General features: G+C 39.8%; 1 protein-coding gene across 1 annotated transcript; it reads left to right on the forward strand.

The window, feature by feature from the left end:
• Positions 1–283: 283 nt before the first annotated feature.
• Positions 284–22,523, forward strand: IFNGR1 (interferon gamma receptor 1). Its single transcript, XM_044247975.1, has 7 exons — positions 284–454; positions 11,367–11,481; positions 12,659–12,822; positions 14,296–14,465; positions 16,369–16,558; positions 19,540–19,664; positions 21,409–22,523. The coding sequence occupies exons 1-7, from the start codon at positions 370–372 to the stop codon at positions 21,982–21,984; spliced, it is 1,425 nt and encodes a 474-aa protein (XP_044103910.1). The 5' UTR covers positions 284–369; the 3' UTR covers positions 21,985–22,523.
• Positions 22,524–22,636: the final 113 nt, after the last annotated feature.

The following is a 22,636-nucleotide window of genomic DNA, read 5'->3' on the forward strand; positions in this document are numbered from 1 at the left end:
AGGCCTTGGACCCGGCCCCTCCCGGCCTTCCCGTCCTAATCTCGCCTCCCAGCCCACGCCGGGTTTGGCAGTCCGCATCCTGTCTTCCAGCCCACGTCCGGATTCCCGGCCTCCATCCGCCAGGCCCGAGATCACGCCTGGTCGCGGCTCTCTCCCCGCCTGGCCCCGCCTCCCCGCCTGGCCCCGCCTCCCGGCTCTGGCCCCGCCTCAGAGTTCTGGCCCGCCTCCCCGCCACGGCCCCGCGACTAGGCGCACGCCCAGCCGCCCCTCCGAACGCCGGTCGGCTGGTCCGGAAGTGACGCGAGGCTCCGGCTGTAGGCTGGACGCCGCATTCTCTCTGGGCCGCTCCCGGAGTCACCGCCGAGCAGCATGGCTCTGCAACTTCTGCTCCTCCTCGTCTTGCAGGCCGAGAGCTGGGCTGAGTTGAGCCCCGCGGATCTGGAACTGCCTTCGGGTACGTCGCTCGCGGCGGGGCGGCGGCCGGGTGGGGATAGGACGAGGGAGGGAGTCGCCCGGGTCTGGCAGCACGGCCCTGCGGGGTCGCGTCCTCTTTGGCCGGGGACCTCGCGCGGGGTTCCCGGACGCCCCGGGACGTCTGCGTGGGCGGCCGCCGGGGAGGCCATTCCGGGCGTCGGCGGTCAGCGGACTTCGGTTCCCTTTCTCTCGCCTCTCCCATTGTTGCCGAAACAAAACTGCCTTTTGGTCTTCCAGTCCTTTTAATTCATTTTTAATTGAGTTTCTCGGTCAGGATTTGGACAGTGTGGCCAGCCCTCGTGACTTAAATATTCTTAGAGTAAACCCCAAATCCTTACGAGAGAAGTTGTTCTTCCCCCATTATGAGAATCCGTAAGTGGCAGTGGTTGGTCATCTTGTGTCTAAGTCTGGCCGCCGTGCGGTGCTGCCTTCGGGAGCAGATTTGTCAGGCTGTGCATCTTAGCTTAGCTCCTCGGAGCGTGTTATTTCTGCCTGCTCACTGAGATTTCCCCGGAAATAAATGCAGGGAGTATGTTTTCCAAAGTTTGGTTGTCCTGGTGATTAGGAGCTCCAGTGAGATCAGTGACTCTCTTCTGCAAAAGCGTTAAATCTAAATCATAGGAAACCCCATCGTCTTGAGTGTCTGCTCAGTATCCACAGTAAGCAGTTGCCAGAGGCCCCGCCTTCTGCACCCTTGGCAAAATCTGGGTCCGAAACTCTCTATTATGCCTTTGTGAGCTCCAGTTAGGGGTGCTGCATTCATATCCACCTGTCCTTTGGCTTGCTTCTTAAGAGGCAGGCAAACAAATAATTAGTCATTCCTTGGGATGGACATTGTTCCAGATGTTGGGAATACAAAAATGGGAGTTACTCAGTTTCTGTTTTCAAGGATCGTGATTCTATTGCCAATACTTACTAAGCGCTAGGCACTGCTGTTACCTTATCACATCTCATTTTCACAACAACCATATAAAGTAGGTGCTAATCGGTATCTCCATTTATGGAATGAGAAATCGAGGCACAAGGACATCTGCCCAGTTTTTAGAGAAGTCACAGCTACTCAGTAGGAAACCTGGCATTTTGGTTCCAGAGTCCAAGTTCTTAACCACTCTGTAGACTGCCATTACCTAGAGCAAGTTAGTCACCTACAAGGGCAGTTACAGTACATTGTGATAAGAGCCTGGACCTTTGCACAGGCTACTGGAAAGCAAGATAGGGGGTACCTGGGTATGACCGGAGTAATCAGGAAGGACTTCACAGAGAAAGATGATAACCCCAGAGTTGGAGCTGGAGGTACAGACTTGTGTGTACAGAGGGAGAGGTGTGAAACAGCACGTTGAATTAATGGAATACTAAGGGTTTCATTGTAGAATATATGTATGAGGCTATAAGGGGAAATAAGATAATGTAGAGAGCTACGAACCCAGTAAATGAAGTGCTTGTCATGTGTAACAGACAACAAAGGAGAGCAACATAGCATAGGCTAATTTAGGCAAATTGGGGGATTTATTAGCTTAGAGAATCCAAGCAAGAGTTAAAGTAGAGATGCCCCCTGGGCCTGAGAAAGCTGAACCAGTAACTCAAAAGTGCAAAGACTGTTTCTTATTACTGACTCTGGGTGCGGACAGCTTTTCCTACTTGGCAGGAATCATGGATGTGGACAGCTTTTGGGCTTTGCATCTTGCAGCTTCTGCCGTCTTAACAAAATCCCAGGAGAAGGCTCTGATTTGCTCGCTTGGGTCAGGCACCAGCTTGCAGGGGAAGGACCATGTTCCAGGGGTGGCAGTAGGGTAGTTTCCAGAAGAGAAATATTCCTGAAGGAAGTACAGGTGCTAGGCCAGTAAAATAAATATGCTCACTATACGTTGCTCTAGTTGGTGGGCGGTCATGGATTATTTGAAGAAGAAATGATTTTATGCAGGATCAGTTAGGCCATTTAGAAAGCCCGTTCATCTTACACAGTACTTTGGGGATAGACTCGAAGGAAGGAGGCCAGTTAGGACCCTGCTTAAGTTGGGATGAGTCTATGGAAATGGCAGTTTAAATGCAGAAGAGAAGACAGTTTGAAAAACCTTTAAAAGCAGAGGCAGGGGCGCCTGGCTGGCTCAGTGGGTTAAAGCCTCTGCCTTCGGCTCAGGTCATGATCTCAGGGTCCTGGGCTTGAGCCCCACATCAGGCTATCTACTCAGCAGTGAGCCTGCTTCCTCCTCTCTCTCTGCCTGCCTCTCTGCCTGCTTGTGATCTCTGTCTGTCAAATAAATAAATAAATAATCTTTAAAAAAAAAAAAAAAAAAGGCAGAGTCAGCAGGAGTTAGTGATTGGATGTGAGAAGAGCAGATGGCTCTGTTTCCTGGTTTAGGTAGAGCATTAAACCATGTGCCATGCCCTTCTAAGTGCAGGCAGGGTTCTCCTAAGCCAGGTACCCCTACCTGTGCAAAAGTCCAGGCTCTTATCACAGTTGCCCTTGTGCCGTAATTGCCCTTGTAGATGACTAACTTGCTTTAGGTAATGTCAGTCTGCAGAGTGGTTAAGAACTTGGATTCTGGAGCCCATCTGCCAGGCTCCCTACTGAGTAGCACTGACCTCTCTACAAACTGGGTAGACATTCTTGTGCCTCCATTTCTCATCCATTAATGGAGATACCAGTTGTGAAGATGAGATGCAATTAAGTTAACAGTGGTGCCTAGCACTTAGTAGCTGTTAGCTACATAATCATGATCCTTGAAAGCAGAAACAGTACCTTCCATTTTTGTATTCACAGCACCTGGAACAATGTCGGGCCCCTTGTGATTACACAGTGTGCACATACTTGAAGACAGCTCTGGGAGTATTGTCTGTCTGCTCTCCTGGGAACATCTACTATGGCCTCTTGTACTCCTGGCATTTTGTAAACAGAAGTGCCAGTGGGACACCCCCCGCCCCCCGCCTTCTATTTTCAGTACATTTGTCCAGGCTTTTCAGTGTATTTCTCTAGTTTGTGTTGTGTTTCCTATGCTTTTAAAGTTAGTTTGAAATGTAAAGTTAGTTTGAAAACCCACAAGGACAACCTACGCCTGGCTCTTTGCCAGCTTCCTTGTCTCGCTAGTGCCTGACATTTAAAAGGCACTCAGTGTGTTCACTCTCACTGTGCTGGGTTTCACATATGCTTGATAGTTCATCTTATATGAGGGAACCTGGTAGGAACAGGGAAGCAGGCAGGAGAACATAGTCTCTGCAAAATCCAAGTGGTTAGGAATGTATTGTGCTACAGTGATAGGCTTTTGTTAGTATTTTTTAGTGAATGGATAGGAAAAATAAACTCATGTGTCTAATAATCAGGTATTTCGCTTTTCATCCAGTTTTACCTGGATGAAAAGTAATATATATACTACTTTTATACTACTATTACAAGAGTAGTATAAATATTTTTAAAAGTATATATATTTTTATAAAAATAGTATATATATAAAAGTGTATAAAAGTAGTATATATATTTGTAAAAAGTAGTATATGTATTTTTAAGTGAAGCAGTGTCTGCCTTCAGCTATTTGCTCTTCCACTCTGGGTGTTAGTAATACCCAAGAGCACACTGTACTTTTTCACATAGATGTGGGGCTCTTAAGTTGTTTTCTCCACTGATAAAGTGGAGAAAGTCTTTTTTCTGACTTTAAGGAAATGCTCTGGGTGTTCTTAAACTTTTCATTATTTTATTTGAATTCTATAGTTAGAGATTCAAAATACTTAAGACAGTGCATTTTTATTATATTTAACAAGTTATTAATCATAATTTTCCTCTTCATTTTATTCTATTTTCCATTTTATTCTGATCCATAATTCATAGGGACTTTAGAAGGTCCTCATTTTAGTTCTATATAGAGGAAAACCTAAGAAAGAGAAATGTAACCTTGTAAAGAGCACTCATAAAATTTGGCAGCAGACAGCAGTAGTGCAGTTGTTTTGTGAACTGGATGAATAATTAATGGTTCCATTGTAATTGGACAGAGAAACAGAATGAGAATTGAACCAGAATTAAATGAATTCCTGATAGGAGGGAATCAGTTTATTTGTAATTTTCTTACTGAGGGAGTCTCTTTATTTTAGATTATCCAAAGGCATAGTAATCAGAATGTTGATACCCATTTCAGTCATGTCCATTCCAAAGAACTGATTTCCTTTAATGCATTGTTCAGATTTTTGCAGTGGTCATCGTATAATTGTGATAGTATATTAAATCAGGCAAAACTACTTGAATTAGATGCTTGTGAAGTCATCCAAAAATAATAATTTCCAATTCCCATTAATATGTGGAGGTCATTTTCTAATTTGTTAAACTATCACAAAGATGATGCCTAAGTAACATTTTTTGTGTTGGTTTTTGTGTTGGTTAACAAAAACCAACAAAACTTTTTAATAATTTTTTATTTTTTATAAACATATATTTTTATCCCCAGGGGTACAGGTCTGTGAATCGCCAGGTTTACACACTTCACAGCACTCACCAAAGCACATACCCTCCCCAATGTCCATAACCCCACCCCCCTTCTCGCAACCCCTCTCCCTCCAGCAACCCTCAGTTTGTTTTGTGAGATTAAGAGTCACTTATGGTTTGTCTCCCTCCCAATCCCATCTTGTTTCATTTATTCTTCTACCCACTTAAGCCCCCATGTTGCATCACTACTTCTTATCAGGGATATCATATGATAGTTGTCTTTCTCCGCTTGACTTACTTCGCTAAGCATGATACACTCTAGTTCCATCCACGTTGTCGCAAATGGCAAGATTTCATTTCTTTTGATGGCTGCAAAACTTTTTAGATTGCTATATTTTTAAATAGCTTCTCTAAGGCTTTGTTCTTTCATTGGTAAAGATATGTATAATGATACCACCTTCCTCATAGAATGGTTTGTGTTGGTTCGCTGAGACAGTGCGTAATAATGTGGACCATATTGCTTGTCTTGTAGTAAATGTTTACACATTAATGATTACCATTCAATAATATCCACTGTTACTTATTTTAGCAAATACATTTTAAATTATTAAATTGTTGTAGTTGTATAGAAGAGATTGTGTTGCCTTTAAAAAAAAAAAAAAATCTCATCCAAATCAGCATGAGAAATTTTAAAATAGGTTCAGCAACTAATTTGTTCTACCTTTTCCCTGTTCTTCATAGACTAAAAAAGACTCTAGTTTTTCAGTTCCTATTTCTCAACCATTTCTCAACTTGCAGTTACTTAGTCCAAATGGGAATTAGTCTTGAGAAAGGACTTCTCTTGGGGACTAGGTGGGTCTGGTCCAATTAGAGTTTATTGGCATGCTAAGCACACCCAACTAGATAAAATGAATTAAGGGGAGCACTTATAAAAATCATACATTTTAGGTCAGAAAGTAGCTAAGCAGATGTTTATTGGATAAGCTGTAACTTGGTGGTGGTTTGAGTAAAAGATCTGGGAGGCTTTTAGTTAGTTACAAATTCCATATAAGACACTATTTGATATGTCCATCTCTTTTTAAAAAAGAGGAAGGAAAGTACTTCATTCATGTCTCTTGTATTCTGGGCTCCACAACTTAGGAGAGAGAGTGAGTGATAAAATCCAAATATATTCTGAAGACAGCAGACATATTAACAGTTTTGACCCAGCTAAGGAACTATTTTATGAAGAGTAATAATTTTATTATTTTATTATTTATGATAGTAATATTATTATTTGAATCCTTAGCTCTGAATCTCTTGTAAAGATGTAAGAAAATAATAGAAGTAGAAAGTAGACTTTTTGTATCATCTCACAAAATGTGATGGGTGATTCAAAGCCCCAAAATATTGAAGTGTTTCAGTGAAAAAACTTAAATGAACATTTGAAATATGTGCAAGAATTCTCAAAATGTCTTTATTCATCTTAAATCTAGAAGACACTGCAGTTTGCTAAGAGAAAAATTTAGAAAGTGTTAAGAAAAATAACACTGTGTTAAGAAAAAAGACACTGCAGCTTGCTAAGAGAAAAATTTAGAAGGCGTTAAGAAAAATAGCCATTTTATAAATTCTGTAAAACCATTCAGGAGGTATGGATTGTGATCGTAAATCTATTTGGAAAAATAAATTGCATAAGTCTTGGTTTGTTATTTCCCCCTTTTCTTCCCTGGACTTCTCATGCCATTTCTCAGTTTGCAATGGAAGAAGAAGCCTTTGTAAAAACACCCATGGCCCTGCCTGCATCTTTCATTAGGGGAAAGGTGGTAGAGCTTTTCTCAGAGTTGTTCATTCCCACAAAGGGTCTGGATGCTTTAATTTGGAGCATTTGTTTTTGAGCTGTAGTGTCAGATGGCTTAGAGTCCCCCAAAACAGTTCGAATGCTGGCCCTTTATTGTTAACATCTTTATGCCTCTCACCTTGTCCTTCCTGTAGAGAAGTGGGTAAGTGGATTGTCGGATGGTGTCGCCAGACCCCAGAGCTCTGCTCCGCGGTAGATGTATCCAGTCGTTGTAGGTGATTTTATTAAAATTGAGGGAAGAGTTCTGTGGCTATCCCTTTTCCAGTAGAGGCACAGGTGCCTTTGGTAGTTACGGGATGGAGGACATGCGGCAGCGCATACTCTGGTCATCATCCGCGCTGAGGAAATTTGGAGATGTCCGTGGTTCCTTGCTTCCCCAGCAGTTACAGCAGAGCTATTCTTTCTGGCTGAGGTTTTCTGGTCTTTTGCGACATCGCCATTGCCCTGTCTTGTGGCACTGCTTCCTCATCTCCCGTACTGATCTTCATCAGTCTTTTTGTCCTCTTCCTTGCTTTTTTTTTTTTTCACATCCTGTCTCTCCCGGTTTATCAAGAGGAAACAGTTGGTTGTAACCAGAACTCTCCTTTTTCTCTGCCTGCATTGTAGAGTGTTACAAAAAACCAATTGTTTGTTACTGTGTTTGGATTTGTTAAACCTCAGCTGTGTTCTAGAAACATTCTGAGAAGCAGATTTGAAAACAGTGAATGTTTATTTTAGGTAGCTTGCACCAAATAACGGAACTCATTGCTGAAACACTGTGAGTTACAGAAAACTATCTGTATCATTTTCAAGAGATGGAGAAATCTGTAAGATTATTTTATTTGATGAGATACTCTAGTAGGATCTTTCCTTAAACTCCACAGCTAATCCTTTCTTGCTATTTCTACATATATTTTTATTGACAGAAGGTAAATTTGTTTTGAATAGAAGTTTGCTGTAAGCCTTAATTATTTTAATTTGAATACAAAACAAATTAAACTTTAGGTCACAAAATTCTAGAACAGTAGAAAATTTATCTATCCTGCGAGTTTGGCAAATAATGACAGAGGCAGATGTGTAATAACCACATGGTTTCTCTTCTGGTAACATTAAAACCACAGGTTACATCCTTTGGTGTATATATTCAAAGTTTCTCCTTTAATAGAATGGTAAAGTCTGTAAGTATCCACTGAGACCTTCTCCTCCCACGGTCTGTTCTGATTACTTTGAAAGCTGTGATTTAAACCCAGTTCTGTCTAACCAGGTCAAGTTTTAACTTAAACTAGGGGAAACGTCATTTGATTCACATTAGAAACAAATCTAATGTGCAAGCCTACTTTGTGGTTTTATAACCATGATTCAGTAATCTCTTCTTAAATGTAAATGCATTTTACTTAATATTCTATATCCCTTTTCCTCAAATATAGGAATCTCAGCCTGAATCTATACAGTAAAAACATCACTCCTTTTGGGAATGATTTTTTTTTTTTTTTTAAGAGACTTAAAAGACTGAAGAACTTCTCATTATTGGAAGCGAGGAAGGCAGGTCCTGGTTACCAGAGACAGAAAGTTTAGCAACACTGTTGCGTTTGGTAACAGGAAGAATAAGAAATTGCCTGGTGAGCTTAGCTACCTAGCCAGGGAGGTTGGAATTCAGTGCTGAAGGTGCCATGTGGTTTCTTTTTGCCTTTTTTTTTTTTTTTTTTAAGATTGATTTATTAGCGCACACAAGCAGGAGGAATAGCAGGTAGAGAGAGGAGGAGACAGTCTCCCCACTGAGCAGGGATCCCGACTAAGGGCTCGATTCCTGGACCCTGGGATCATGACCTGAGCTAGAAAGAGTAACCAAGAGAAGGACTGTTTAACAAAAAGGAACCAGGACCAGGAGGTTTGAAAATAAGCACCCTCCAGAGAGGCAAAAGATGCTAAAGTTAAGAGATGACTTTTGAGAGAAGTTCACATTCATTGTGAGTTTTCTTAGCATTGGTTTCCTCTCTTATCTGGTAGAAAATAATGTTTATCTGTGACTGTTACTATTTTTTTAAATAAAGGTTTATTTGAGAGAAAAACATGCATGCACAAGTAGATGTGAGTAGGGAATGGGGCAGGGGGGCCATGGGTTTGATCCCAGGACTTTGGTATCATGACCTGAGCCAGAGGCAGACACTTTACTGACTGAGCCACAGGTGCCCCTGTGTGAATGTTATTTGATATTAATGTTGACTTGAAGCTAGGGAAATGGCCGGGGGGGGGGGGCTTGTATTTCTTCCTCACAGGTATAAACTCTTTGAGACTAGGTCATTTCATGAATTTGAGGTGCAACCATACAAAACCATACCTAAAGAAACCTAGAAAAAGGAGGCCCCAATATACCTTGCTAAGTAAGGCCATGGGAGCTCTACCAAAACCAAAAGAGAAGAATTAGGGCTAAATCTTCCCAGACCAGTGCTTTTTGGCTCACCTGGAAGAAATTGCTTAAAGAACCAAAGATGCTAGGTACCAACAGCTATTTCAGAAAGAATAAATAGAAAACTTGTAGGTGTCTGATCCCTGGCTGTGGAAAGAGAGTATTATATGCGTGCAGTGTTTGAATCTGTGAGATATCCTCCCAGCTTCATAATCTCAACCTTTTGGCACAAATCATCACATTTCATTTCTTTGGTAGGTGGTTATACAAGTTAGATAGTTGGGCACTAACCAAAGCTATTCATTGTGGGGAAGCCATGAAATATATTGGCTTATCAAAAAAAAATCTGTTTTTAAGTTAGTTTTTCCTCCTAAATAATAATAAAACATTCCTAAAGTTATGAACATAAGAAGCAGGGTTCCTCAGCGTTAGTGCTATTGGCACTTTGGACTGCCAAAATGCAGAGAGCTATCCTGGACATTTATGGAATACTTAGCAACCTTTGCTTCTCTTCTGAGATCCCAGCAGCACCCTACCACTACCAGCCAGTTGTGGGAACCAAGAATGTCTCCAGATAGTGCCACATGTCCCCTCTGAGGCACAAATCACCTCCTGTTAAAAAACCACTGATACAAAGGAGAAAAGTAACTAGAAAGGGGAGGAAAAAGGCAGTAGAATAATTGTTCCCAAGTCCCTATTTTTTACCTAAGTAATTCTGGATCTGTGTTCTGCCTTAAAAAGATAATACAAGTGTAAAATATTATAAATTAAAAGAATGTACCAGTTTGGGTTTGAAAATTGAAATTTTTGTTTTGGGAAAAAATATAGTAGGTGTTTCCTTCACAGTAAGCAAATACCTTAGGTATATGAAATTAACACCTCATGTGTCAAATTAGGAAATCTGAAGTGACAAGTTGTATAACCAGGAAAGAACCCACATTTTTTAATGTCCAACCCAGGGAATATTTTTCTTATTAGAGTTCCAGTTTATATAACCCCCCAAGTAATCATGATTATAGCTGGGGAACTTTGATTTTTATTTTTTACTTACATTTTTTAAAAAATATTCATTTATTTGAGAGGGAGAAAGAGAATCTCAAGCAGAATCCCCACTGAGCACAGAAGTCCAATGCTGGGCTCTATTCCAGGACCCTAAGATCATGACCTGAGCTGAAATCAAGAGCTGGAAGCCTAACCAGATAAGCCACCCAGGCGTCCTGTGCTGGGGAACTTTAAAAAAATAGATAAATAAACTTTGGCTCTCTCGGAGTTTTTGAGGCTGATGATATATTTGGAAGCCATATTACCTGACCGCATTGCTGTTCATTCATTTATCTTAACTGTAATTGTAAATTATGTGTAATGGTTTTCAGGTAGGATTGAATCATCTTAAAATTGAGGTCATATTGCCAACTCTTTATCTTCGTGTTCATTGATAAAGAAGGGAAGGAAGGGAGGGCAGGAGGGAGAAAAAGAAAAAAGGAGAAAGGGAGATGTATGTGTGTGATTGTTTTCCAAGGGATGGTGGACAACAACCTTTTACCCTGAGCAGGGGAATAAATGGCTAGTTTTAGTAACTAGTTACAAGATGTTAAAGTGACTTCTGCTTATTCGCTCATGTGACTCACATCTCAGTAGACGTTTTCTGAAATGGTTTAAAAGAGCAAAGGTAAGAATATTGACTATGTTTTGTAAAAAGCCCTGCACACCCCAGAAAGCAAAATGTTAATGAAACTGACAAGGTGGATGGCTCCTGGAGGCAAGTTAGGTTTCTATTCCTGTATTACAGAAAAGGTGCTAAGGTGTTTGATGATACCAGGCAAAGGGCTATGAGCTTATAGGGTATTTTAGAATGAAATTGACCATCCCTGGGGTAGCCAGTTCTCCTCTAGCCTTGTAAGGCAATCTCTGGTATCAAATATAGGAAATTCTGCTTATTAAATGAATTGAGGATTATTATTACAATGGGCAGTGTATTTATTTATAAAAACTCCTAAAACATAATAAGAGATTTATTGCCTCTACTATACTTGTATTTCCCTCATACTGCAGTGTTGTCTCAGGAATTTAAAATGAGTAAGAATGCTATGCATTTTCCAATAAAATTAACTTTTATAAATCTCAATTTAAATAATTATATTATTTGTCCTTTGAATTTTACTTCAAAATACATATTTGGCTAACATAGCTCTTTATAGGGTTTTCTAATGTTAATGATGGTTTCTTACAATTGTCCGTTTTACTTTTTGAATCTCTTACAGTGCCAGTACCAACCAATATTAACATTGAGGCCTATAACTTTAATACTGTCCTATATTGGGACTACCCAACCATGCCACAGACCCCTGTTTTTACTGTACAGGTAAAAACCTATGGGTAAGTTCTACTCTTTCATCTTTTTTATTCTGTTTTTGTCTAGGTCTCTTTACTTTCCATAACTCTGTGTAGTTATGTTTCCTTTCCCATCATCTTTCCTTTCCCATGTGGCAGGACTTCTTAAACTGTAGATTTCCAGAAGTGCTGAGGAGGCAAATTAATTATTTTCAGAGCACTTCCTGCCTCTTAGTTCTTCTTCGTGTCATAATTGAAGTAGGGGAGTCTCACTAACTTTTAAGACTTAAAGATCTGTTTATTTGAGAGAGAGTGTTTGTGTGTATCCTAGCGGGTGGGGGGGGGAGGGTGGTAACCAAGGGAGGGGAAGAGAAAGAGAATTCTCCAGCAGACTTCCCACTGAGTAGGGAGAGGCTGGGGCTCAATCCCAGGACCCTGAGATCATGACCTACATCCAGATCAAGAGTCAGATACTGAATTGACTGAGCCACCCCAGTGGCCCAGGAATTAGAGATTTTTTTTCTTAAAGGCATGCAAATAAAGCTTACAATTCTGTATTAAAAGTAATGATGCCAGGCACCTGGATGGTTCAGTTGGTTGGGTATCTGACTCAATTTTGGCTCAGGTCGTGGTCTCAGGGTCCTGGGATCCAGCCACACGTTGGGCTCCGCGCTCAGCATGGAGTTTGCTTGTCCTTTTTCCACTGTTCCTACCCCCACTCTCTCTCTCTCAAAACAAAATCTTTAAAAAAAATAAAATGATGTCCTCTTACTTTCCATAGTGAATGTATTGTTGAGTAGAAAGATAAAACCTTCAAAATATTTCTGACAAGTGTCAGGAGTCTGTGCAATGTGGTAGATTCTGCAGTCGAGTAATGATTATTTATGTTAACAGAATCTAGAGTTATTTAAAGATAAGATTTTAAAAAATTGTATGGGGAATGTACTTTGTTCAAGTGTTGTATTTTGAATTGAGCTTCTTTATTGTAAAATTTCTAGTACTTCTAACCAGGCCTATAACTTTAATACTGTCCTATATTGGGACTACCCAATATAGTAGGACTTCCTACTTTGTCTAGGCTGTCTTCTCCAGCCTAGTGTTCAGCTCCTTCTACCAGTCCCATGCTGTAAATGAAAAAAATGAAGCAGAAACAGAGATGATTCGAGTTTATAAATTAACAGTAAAAGTTACCGTTGTGCTTCTTTATTCCTCTTCATTTTAGGAATGCAATGTGGATTGATGCCTGCAATACCTCTCAGCACTTTTGTAATATCTTTTCCGTAATTAATGATCCATCACTTTCTCTCTGGGCCAGAATTAAAGCTAGGCTTGGACAAAAAGAATCAGCCTATGTAGAGTCAAAAGAATTTATTCTGTGTAAACAAGGTGAGTAGAACTTTTAAATTTGAAATTTTAAGTTTGAAAATACTTACACATATCTTCTGTATATGTTTGCTAAAAATTATCACAATGCCCAAGAAACTTTTGGAGGACTTTAGGGACTCTGTGTCTTATTCTTTCGCTGAGCCTCACAAAGTAGGGCTATGAGGTGCCCATCACTTTTGCCCCTTCTAAACCATTACAGTTCCACTCCCTACAAGCACAGATTGGTGCTGCCTAGGTGGACTCTTTGCCCGTCTTCCCCTTGTGCACCGCCCCACCCCCGCCCCAGCTCCATCACTCGCTGCTGAGCTACGCGCACTGAGGACAGCTCTCCCTCTTGCACCCTCTGCCTGATCCCCAAGGCCTCAGCTTAATACATTAACAAATTGTAGATTTCTATAATCTCCTCAACCCCAGTGATTTTTTAGCCCTTTCTCCTGCCAGCAGTGCATTCCTACAGTATACCTGATCTTAGTTATCACCTCAGGCTCCAAAATCATCATGGCCAGTTCTTCTGTGACTGAAATCCTGCCTTGTAGTTCTCACAGCCTCACTCCCGGGTGAAGAAGCAGTTAGTCCCTTGACTCCTCCCTCATGTTCTAGGCCTTGTGCCTTGCCATCCACCTCCACTTCCTTCCTTGTTCAGCCTCCACATGCGGTTTCTTCCACCACAGCCTGGCTTCTCCTGCTCTTCAGATAGTTGCCTACTCCACGCCCTTCCTCTACTTGCCCTTGAAATAGTTTTATGCCCAAGTCCATGCCTTTGTCATCTGTTAACTGCAAGGCATACTGTGCTTGGAAGTACACCAAGCCCTGAGGGTAAATTAGCAAATAAAAATAGGCCTGCCTGGCATGTAGTGGGCAGTAAAAACATGAAGAATAAGCAAACAGTTCACCAACAAAGTCTCAAGCATGAGTGACACATAATAAATATTTGTTGAATGAAGGAATATCTAGTTTTGATTTTCACCATAAAAATTGAGTGTATTTAGCAAACTTTCATTAAGAGCCTTCATGCCAGCCATCCATAAGCATTGGTGATACGGAGAGTTTCAGTGAGTGTTCAAAGGTGACTGAAATGCCTTTTCTGAAACATTTTTTAGAGAATAGGTTTTCTTTGTAATAAGCACACCCACAGAAAAAGGAAAAAACTTAATAGAGCTTCTGTTACGTGAAGGTTTTTTAACAGGATTCGTGACCTGTTGACTTTTAGCACTAGAAGTGCATTTAAGCTGTTAAAGGAGAGCTTCTATTAGATAAAAATACATCCTGCTTGAGATTAATTTAGTATTTCTTTATTAAGGACATTTAGAATATCTTCTAGATATTTGTGGAGTGGTTTAAACATAGATCTGCCTTAGAACAACTGAAAGAGTATGTTAACTGATTGAATTGGGCAGTTTTGTGTAATGCACTATAAAGTTCCAGGGCAGTGCTGATTCTCCTTTTTTTTGTGTCCCTCCCACCCTGCCACAGGGAACATTGGACCACCTGCAGTGGGTATTAGAAAGAGGGAAAACCAAATCATCGTTGACATATTTCACCCTTTAGTTAATACAAGTGAAAAAAAGCCAGTACCCATATATGATGAAAATTATTGTCACATATTTACGTACACTGTGTATTTAAAAATAAATGGAAGTAAGGTAGGTTTTCTATTTCCTTTATTCTGTTCTGTTTTTCTGTTGCTAGCATAAGTTTCTTCTATCTATAGTGTAATTAAAGTGAAACGCTTATGAACACTCAGGCAAGACTTACATGTCTTCAGTGTTGGTAAGAAAAAACCACATAAATAAATGTTGTTGAGGGGAGTTGCTGTTGGAGTTAATTACTAATGCTGGGCAAGTGAATACATTTAAGTTTTGCCTTGGCCTCATTTAACAGCATGGCCCTATTTTAGGATTTTAAACCTGTTTATTCCTATTTCTCCACTGGTAAGACGAAGATGATTTTAATATTTTCTTCCTCATGGGTAGTGATGTAAAATAATAGGAAGCTATAATTGGAATCCTTGTTTTTGAAAGAGAAAGTTGGTGGTTCTGCTGTGGGGATATACTTGCCTTCTGGTGCTGATGTACAGACCACACTTGGATTGGAATGACTCTAATCCATCCCTTCTCCGCAGCGCTGCCGTTGCTTTATTAAATAGTATTTGTCAGGCACGTGCGCTGTGTGTCCCTGGGACCAGCAGACAGCAGTGAGCAGTACAGACCCTGCTCCAGTGCTTCGTGGAATGGAGAAAAACAGAGCAGAGAGAGTGGATGGGCAGTGGGGTTGGGGCCGTAGTGATCTTCAGTAGTATGGTCAGAGCAAGGAAGGTGTTACTGGAGCCAGGTCTGGAGGGTGCTAGGAGGTGAGCTTCATGGATCTAGATGGGGAGAGTGTTTTAGGCAGAGAATCTGGCAGAAGCATGCTAGGCAGAGTGCAGGCCCAGATGAGGTCAGAGGTCACCAGGGCCACATCTCTTGGGGGCACTGGAGAGATTTGACGTTACACTGATGAAGGTGTTAGGTCTCTGGAAGGATTTTAGCAGGAAGAGCGACATCTGACTTAGATTTTAAAACATCGCTCTGGATGCTTAGCAGAGTCATCCTTCTCAGGTACACATCTACCCTTCCTTCACTCCTTAAAATCTTTTTGCAAATCCCTAAGAGCTACAAAATTATATCTAAATTCCCTTCCATGGCATGGCCTACCAGGCCTCGTGATTTAGCCGCTTGTGTCCTTTCAGCTTCCTCTCCCCATTTTTTCCAACCTAAATTTTATTTGTGCTGTGGTGAAGTGCTTTTGGTTCTTTGTTCCCTACAGGTACCATTGCTGTCTCACAGAATGTCCTCTCCACCTTATCAACTTGGGCAAATTTCTGCTCATTCTTCTATTGAGCGGGCATTTCATCTCCCCCTTTGAATTCTCTTCTGACACCATAGACTCTTTGCACCCCTGTGGTTTGATCATTCCTAGTTCCGTGTAATAGCCCTCTTGCAGGACTCCTGGCTCACATTTCTTTCTGCTCTGGGGGACGTTGTTTGAGGTCCGGCACCACTGTCCTACCTTCACGTGTTCAGGCACTCCCTGGCACAGAGGATGCATATCCTTTGGCTGGTTGGATGAATGACAAACTGTCAGAGACTGCCTTTGTCTCTTCAGTGTACTACTACTAGGAGATGCCATGATCTTGGCAAAATCCCTTTCATATTCTTCCTACGGGTACTTTTATCTCTCATCAGCTAAGTTTTTAGCACTATTAGAACAAGACTAATGACTACTGGTTGCTTTAACAACTAACAATGAACATTCCTGCTATTTGAGTTTTTAAATCTGTAATCCCTACAAAGCACATTTTAATGGATATGTAGCATAATGCTGTGTTAAAATAACAAATTGACTTCTTATTTGATATCAACTGTTTGCAGACATGTTCAACTTTGACCAATAGGTTTCCTTCAGGTGTTTGATCAGGATAAAAATGGTGCTTTTTTTGGGTCTGGTTTTGTTTTTGCAGAATAAAAGAAGCCATACATTTTCATTGTTGTTGTTTTCCCCATACAGATTCAGTATCGGGTGTCAGGAGAGAATGAAGATAATTGCAATGAGACTCAGTGCCACCTTGTTATCCCAGTGTCCTCTCTGAGTTCGCACTACTGTATTTCAGCAGAAGGGTTCTCAGAAGATTGGTCTGTTAAAACTGAGATGTCTGATGACCTTTGTATTACCACTTCTGATGATAAACACATAGAAGGCAAGTTTCTGCCGTTTTTTCCTAAATATAGGGAAGGATAACAGAACTAGAGTAATTGAAAAGAGGCAGTTTCAGTAAATCTCTGTTCTTTAAAAAGATATTCAGTGGTTGCATTTCTCAAAGAATTCCAAAAGCAAAAATAAGCTCATTTCTCAGGCATTAAGAGATCGAAAACAACCAATTTGGAAAGCTGTGTGATAACCCAGAGAAGAAAGAAACATAATATCTAAAATTCCATGCATAGATGTCTGCATTTCAGGATTACACATAGTGATAAAAAGCAACTTATTTCAGTATAGCATGATGTTATGTATCCATTAGAATGTTCTCTGTTGGGGTGGTGAGTTTAAAAACTGAATAGCAGAAATATTCATTGGCATGTGTGATGTGAACTGGACAAACACTGGAAATTAGTATCTGAAAATAAATGTGGATAGGTTATGGGTCATTTTTATAACACTTAAAAGTACTTTTATTTCGTTATCTTTTCTTTGTGTGTGTGTGTTGGGGGGGTGCATATATATGATGGAATTTTAGAACTGGTATTTTCAAGTGGCAGGCACCTTAACAAAAATTTGACCTATTCTTGGCACTTAACAAAATGTAAATGTCATTATAGATAATTTATAAAATATAAAAGTCTAGAAGAAAACAAAATTGGGGCACCTGGGTGGTTCAGTGGGTTAAAGCCTCTGCCTTCGGCTCAGGTCATGATCCCAGGGTCCTGGGATTGAGCCCCACATCGACTCTCTGCTTAGCAGGGAGCCTGCTTTCTCCTCTCTCATTGCCTGCCTCTGTCTACTTGTAATCTCTATCTGTCAAATAAATAAATAAAATCTTTTAAAAAAAAAAAAAAAAGAAAAGAAACCAAAATTATCTGTAGTCTTGCCATCCAAATATTTCGTTATAATTTGGTGGTTTTTTTCCTCATTCTGTTCTCTTTCTACATAGCCATGATCGTATTATATAGTATATAAAATTTTATGTAATGCTTTAAGTATATATTTTAAAATATTTTTCCATTTTAATTCATATACTTTATTAATACTATTTTTAATCTCTGCAGACTATTTCATTGTGTAGAATTTGTATTCTATTTAATGTTCCCCAATTTGGGACTTCTAGATTATTTATTATTTTCTCTGTGATAGCATGCTTTGATAACTCTGTGTATAGGTGTATTTTCCAATTAGGCTGTTTTTATAATATATTTTATTTTTGTTTATTTTGAAAATTTATTTATTTATTTTAGAGAGAGAGAGAGACGAGAGCATGAATGGGAAGGGCAGCAGAGAGGGAGAGAGAATCTTAAGCAGACTCCACGCTGAGCATGGAGCCTGAAGCAGGGCTTTATCTCCTAACCCTGAGATCGTGACCTGAGCTAAAACCAAGAGTTGGGGGCACCTGGGTGGCTCAGTGGGTTGATCTCAGGGTCCTGGGATCGAGTCCCACATCGGGTTCTCTGCTCAGCGGGGAGCCTGCTTCTCCCTCTCTCTCTGCCTGCCTCTCTGCCTGCTTGTGCTCTCTCTCTCTGTCAAATAAATTAAAAAAAAAAAAAAACAAGAGTTGGATCCTTAACCAACTGGACCCCCCAGATGCCTCCCAAAATTTTATGATACAGATATCTTCTTTTTTTTTGTTATGTTTGTTTGTTTGTTTTAAAGATTTTATTTATTTGCCAGAGAGAGAGAGTGTGTGCAAGCAGGGGGAGAAGCACTACTCCCTGCTGAGTAGGGACTGGGATCATGACCAGAGCTGAAGGCAGATGCTTTGTTGACTGAGCCACCCAGGCGTCCCTACAAATATCTTCTGGAAGAATGGGATTCTAGGCTGAAGAATTAGACCAAATGCCTAAAACTTATAACTTTTAGGCTATTATCATGAGGGTTTCAAATAGTTTGTGACTTAAAATAATGCAGTGCATTTTATGCCAACTTGCTATTGGGTTATTTTGAAAAAATAAAATCCTAGTTAATACATAAAATTTGAAATAATGCAGATGCCCCAGATTTTTTTTTTTCCCATGTCTGAATTACAAACTGGGCTGGTTCTGTGGCCACATGGTGGCGGCCCTGAGGCTCAGGAGCAGTCCCTGCTTCTCATCACAGTGATTGTATCTTTACTGTCGTAGTAACTTCATGTTTTTCTGCATCCTGTAATAGCTGTTATACTCGCGCTCATTTAGTCATCATTTCCAGAGCGACTATTCCAAAAAAGTAACTTTGGAATAGAAATGAAAGGTAATGAAATGCCAGTAAGGAGGCTAAACACCACCATGATCATTTGGAAGAGAGGACTGTGAAAATAGAATACTGAAGATTGTGCCTTGAAAATAAAAAGCAAAATTAGAGCTATAGTGATTAATCACACTGTAGTGATTATAGATGTATGTGCTCTGAAACAGATCTTTCCTATTCTAAATTATAATCTCTGGTTTGCGTTTAAAGGCACACACGTAATTCCTGCAGCTTTCCTGTCCGTGTGTGTTGTGTATATGTCTGGTTACCTTTACAAGTATTTGCAGTCTTGAAATAAATATAAAATGAAACAAAATTCTGAGGAGTGGGATTAAATGATTTTAAGAGTTATAAACATTGTCAATTTATTTCTGAAGAAATGGATTTTTATTAAACTTTCTTCTGCTTTTTAATGGAGAGAAAAGTGTAACTAGGGAAACACCCTATGTTGGAGGCTTTAAGGAAGTTGTTATGAAAGTCTGTGTTAGCCACTTCATGTCGTGTAGGTGCAGAAGGTAGGAAATTGCAGAGCTGGGAAGAGCCCTTTTAGTTTTCTAGGACAGGTGCACTGAAGCTTTTTTCATCTTGCCCAACTTCTGCGGCAAGGGTTCTTTGCAATTCTGACCGTATTAATTACCCAGTGGGCAAATCTATTAAAGAACAGCAGTAAGACTTTATAACTATTTCATGGATATAACAGTATTCTGTCTTAATTCTAACTTGCTGTTTTTTCCCTTCTTTTAGATTCTGTTTGGGTTCCAATTGTTGCCATTCTGCTTTTTCTAGTACTTATTCTGGTATTTGTATATTGTTACACTAAGAAGATGAATCCATGTAAGAAGGAAAGCATCATGTTACCCAAGTCCTTGGTAACATATTTTAACATTTTTCTTTAATTATATATACTAAAGCATTTATTTGGACTCTTTTGATAATTTTCTTAATTTTTTTAAAGTAGAATGACGTTCAGCAGCATGTCACCTGTCATAGATTGGTTGATCTACCACATCCAAACCCACATAATTTTTACTACACATCATGTACTTTTTGCATAGAACAAGAGCATAATTGGATAAGTCTGTTAAGGAGTTTAAAGTTTAGTGGGAGAAGAAGATCAGTATTCAGTGGGTGTACGGTGTTCAAACACAAAGGTTTTCATCTGTGCCAGTGAGGACTTTGTCCACCATTGGAGGGTGGGATTTCATTGTGGCCCTTCCAGAGACAGTAATACTGGAGCGTCTTGAGGGACAGACATGTATCGAGGTATTAAGGGACAGTCTGTGCTAAACCTCAGCATCAAGAAAGTGTGGCTTTTGAAAATCCTAAAATACAGAACCTCCATTATGGTTGGAGTGTAGAAGGAAAGATGGCCACAAGTGAGACCAGAAGTTTGATGTTTTTTAAAAAGATTTATTTATGTATTTGAGAGGGAGATAGCATGAGCAGGGGGTGGGGGAGAGAAATTCTCAAGCAGATTCTCCACTGAATGTGGAACCTGATGCTGGGCTTAGTCCCAAGACCCCAAAATCATGACCTGATCAAAATCAAGAGTTGGATGCTTAACTGACTGAGTCACCCAGGCACCCCAGAAGCTTGACCTTTTAATGTCTAACATCTAAAAGCCTTTGTATGATGAAAAGAACATCTCCAGCTAACAGAATGGTAATTATTTGAATCAAATAGGACAGGAATAATATCTATAACATGTAAAGAACACATTTCAATTTGTTTTGAAAACACTACCTTAATGTAAATTGAATAAGAACTGTTGGTGGTAGGTAACTCATGTATGAATTGTAGTATTTGTCCTTACTAATTAAGGATAAGTAAGTAGATAAGCACAAACCAACCTTGCAGTATGCAGTTTTATACCCACTAGAGAAGGAAAAAAATGAACCTGAATATCCAGTAGTACCAGTAGTAGTCAAATTGGTGTATACTGGTAAAAGTAATTCAGCTCTGGTGGGAAGGTAAACATGTAATGGGTATAATGTGTAGTAGTGCCATAAATAGTGCAACAGCCTTTGACTTAGTAATCCTACTTTTAAGAATTTATTCTTTAAAAAAAAAATTCCTAAATGAAAAGATATGTAAAGATACACATTTCAACATGTTCTAGAAATAGTAAAAATTAGAAACACTTCAATATGCACTGTTAGAGAAACTACTTTAATCATCAGTATAAAATTGTATGAGGCAGTGAAAATTCTAATAAAAATTATAATTATGAAGGCAAATGGTGAAATATTATATAAGTAGGTGTACTCCCATTACACATGTGACATGCATACATGTGGAGGTGATGGAGAAAATTATTTGAATTTTAATTGATTTAATTATTTGATTTTAATTGAATGGAGAAAAAGCAACACATATGGTTAGATGGTGGATGGCTTTTTAAGAATTCTAAAAAAACCTTGCTCTTAATATAGTATATTTTCATTTAAAAGCAAGAAAAGACAACCACCAGATGCTATTACATTGTTACCGTAAATCTGCCATTTAGTGGTATATTTCATTGCCTATTAGTTACCTTTAGACAGTATCTTTTTAAGGATATGCACTTAAGTTTAATAATTTATTATTTTTAATCTTTGGTTTCTCTTCCCTTAGCTATCTGTGGTAAAAAATGCCTCTTCAGAGGCAAGGTCTGAACCAAAATGTGTATCACCCATCACCTACCAGCCAATTGTCCCAGAAAATGAGAAGATGGTCTGGGAAGACCAGTTGTCTCCAGCCACAATTGTAAGTATGCCCACTGAAGACAGCCTAGGTAAAACAGAACACCGAGAAGACGTTTCCAGTGAAATCGAAGTGGTCACCACTGAAGAAAATAATCCTGACACAGCTTCTGGTAGCCCTCTGACCCCAGGAATGGGAGAGAGTTCTGTCCATACAGATAGTAACCAGTCTGAACCCTGTGTCATCGCCTTAAACTCCTATCACTCCAGAAATGGTTCCGATAGTGGCGTTGTGGAATCTGACAGCTTCTTATCTGACTCAGAATTTCCTCCAAATAATAAAACTGAAATCAAGACTGAAGGACAGGAGTCCGTAGTGCTGAGAAACACTACCACCTCCTTTGGTTACGATAAGCCACATGTATTAGTGGATCTGCTTGTGGATGAAGGTGGTAAGGAGTCCTTGATTGGTTATAGACCGACAGCAGATTCCAAAGAGTTTTCCTAATCAACGAAGATGTGCTGACTTTGAAGAATCAGCTTTTCCCATATAGGTTTTCCGCTTTGATTTCCTGAAAGGATCACCTTTCAGAAATTGTATCTTTGTCAGTATTAACCAAAGAAGAGTATCTGGGTTTACATAAAGTATCTGGGTTTACATAAAGTGGCACCTGTTATATTTGGTCTGAAAACTGCAGAGGCTTTGGGAAAAAAAAAAAACCATTGTCACAGTTGGAATTTTCCACCTAGGTGGGCTGTTAGTGAAAACTCTAAGAACCCTGCTTCCTATGATAGTAGGTGAGATAGCCTAGGGTCCTTTCCAATCACTTCCAAGACCTAGAATAGATTTTTTTTCTTCTCTGTACCTCAGCATATTTGTTTTTGGAAGTCTATGTATATAGTGTGTGTGTATATATATACATATATATATGTTTTTTTAATAGAGCAATAGAGCAGGAGTAAGGGGTGATGAGAGGTAGAGGGAGAGCAAGAGAATCTTAGGCAGGGTCCACACCCAGCACAGAATCTGATGCGGGCCTTGATCCCATGACCCTGAAGCCATAACCTGAGCTGAAATCAAGAGTCAGATGCTTAACGGACTGAGCCATCCAGGCGCCCCTATGTATATAGTATTTTTTTTATATGTAGTATTTTTAAAT

This window comes from Neovison vison, chromosome 1, assembly GCF_020171115.1.
Source record: "Neovison vison isolate M4711 chromosome 1, ASM_NN_V1, whole genome shotgun sequence".
Lineage (NCBI taxonomy): Eukaryota > Metazoa > Chordata > Mammalia > Carnivora > Mustelidae > Neogale > Neogale vison.